General features: G+C 37.5%; 1 protein-coding gene across 1 annotated transcript; it reads right to left on the bottom strand.

Moving 5' to 3' along the window:
* Positions 1 to 489: 489 nt before the first annotated feature.
* On the bottom strand, positions 490 to 1203 carry LOC112084474. The gene has a single exon (XM_024153615.1). It carries the CDS (start codon positions 1201 to 1203, stop codon positions 490 to 492), a length of 714 nt encoding a protein of 237 aa, XP_024009383.1.
* Between the last annotated feature and the right edge of the window lie 880 nt (positions 1204 to 2083).

Here is a 2083-nt window from a genome sequence, read left to right as displayed (position 1 = left end):
GAGAGAGAGAGAGAGAGAGAGAAGAAGAAGAAGAAGAAGAAGAAGAAGAAGAAGAAGAAGAAGAAGAAGAAGAAGAAGAAGAAGAAGAAGAAGAAGAAGAAGAAGAAGAAGAAGTTCCTTTCCGTTATTCAATAATTTTTTTTGTCTTAATTTAAATTACATAATTATTCAATAATAAAATTTTAAACATACAACTTATCGAATAAGAAAACATTAAACAATACAAATATCTTTCAAATAATGATTGAAGTAGAAAATATAGAACATACACATTTAAGATGTGAACTAGGCGGGAATTGTGTTCCAAATGTGCTCCACTAGATCATATTTTAAATGTTTATGTATTTGCTGATCACGAACTTCATTATGAATGCCGATCATATTGTTGATGTTTGTAGGCATATCTCTTGAATACGTCATATCAACATGTGATGATCTGCTTCCGTCTGGTTGTTGGAATCCAGATATATCGTACAAACTGCGGTTACCTCATTCGTTTTCTACAATCATATTGTGTAATACGATTGCTGCCCTCATAATCTTTCCAATCTTTTCCTTGTCCCAGATGAGTGCCGAATTTTTAATGATAGCACACCGAGCTTGAAGAACCCCGAAAGCATGCTCGACATCTTTACGGACAGATTCTTGAACTTTGGCAAATTTTTGTTCTTTTTCACTTTGTGGAAGGTTAATAGATTGGATAAACGTTGCCCATTTCGGATAGATACCGTCAGTTAGATAGTAAGCCAACTTATAGTTGTGACCGTTCACAGAATACCTAACTTTCGGAGCTCGACCTTGTAATATGTCGTCAAAAACAGGTGAGCAGTCAAGAACGTTTATATCATTTAATGTACCTGGGGGCCCAAAGAATGCGTGCCATATCCAAAGATTGTATGATGCCACAGCTTCTAATATGATTGTCGGTTTTCCTGCACCCCGGGTGTATTGACCTTTCCAAGCGGTTGGACAATTCTTCCATTCCCAGTGCATATAGTCGATGCTTCCAATCATGCCAGGAAAGCCACGTGACTCTCCAACATCGAGCAGGTGTTGGAGATCTTCTGGTGTGGGACGTCTAAGGTATTGATCTCCAAATAATTCTATTATGCTTGAAGTGAAATTTTCCAAGCATAAAATTGCGGTAGATTCACCTATACGCAAGTATTCGTCCACCGCGTCTGCTGCACAGCCGTACGCCATCATCCGAATTGCGGGCTGTACATTTTTGTAGTGCTGTCAGCCCTAAGCGACTGGTAGCGTTCCGCCTTTATTGGAAATATGGAACCTCTTCAGATAGCCTATCCACAATCCGCATGAATAAAGTCTTGTTCATGCGAAAACGCCGTCGAAATATGTGTGGAGGATAGATTGCATCTTCCGAGAAGTAGTCATTCCATAACCGGATTTGACCTTGTTCCCGTTCGCGTTCAATGTATGCTTTTTTCTTTTTTTCTCTTCTTGGCGGTTGCAAGACGTTCGATGATCTCTTCATATGCTTCTTCGAATTTTTGCTCAAATATTGCATTAAAAGATTCATCAAGTGCATCTTCAAATTCATCATCTTCATAGTCATCAGAATCATCAGACCTATAGTGTGATGAAGACGCCATGTAGAAGATATTCTTTTGTGAAACAAAAGAATTGAAGAAGAAAGTAGTTGAAGATGGTTAAAAAACCTTGAAGAAGAGAGTATTTGGGGTAAAACGATAGACTTGGAGAAATGAGTTATCACGAAATACTTGGGGAAAAACAGAAGATATAATGAAAACTGGAAGAGAGAATTTGTTGTAAACAGAATATATACAGCAAACATTATCTCAGATACCATCGTTTACAATAATTTAAAAAGTACCCATCATGAATTTACATTACACTCGTGACACAAGTAACCAAAACGAGAGTAGCTCGTGACAGAAGACCCCAAAACTACTTGTCCCACATAAAGCACTCCACAAAAACCTGAAAAAGATGACAAAAGTCATAGATAACAAATCAATCATTGCAATTCACGAATAACACAAGAACATGACATTGAAACAAACATAACCGAGCATTAGACATTAAACATAACCGAGCATTA

Source organism: Eutrema salsugineum, unplaced genomic scaffold (assembly GCF_000478725.1).
Source record: "Eutrema salsugineum unplaced genomic scaffold, Eutsalg1_0 scaffold_4, whole genome shotgun sequence".
In the NCBI taxonomy this organism is placed as follows: domain Eukaryota; kingdom Viridiplantae; phylum Streptophyta; class Magnoliopsida; order Brassicales; family Brassicaceae; genus Eutrema; species Eutrema salsugineum.
This window is presented reverse-complemented; position numbering and strand designations above follow the sequence as displayed.

Bases quoted from the DNA above. Each gene is read 5' to 3' on its own strand.
- LOC112084474 (XM_024153615.1), bottom strand. From the start codon at position 1,203: ATGGCGTACGGCTGTGCAGCAGACGCGGTGGACGAATACTTGCGTATA.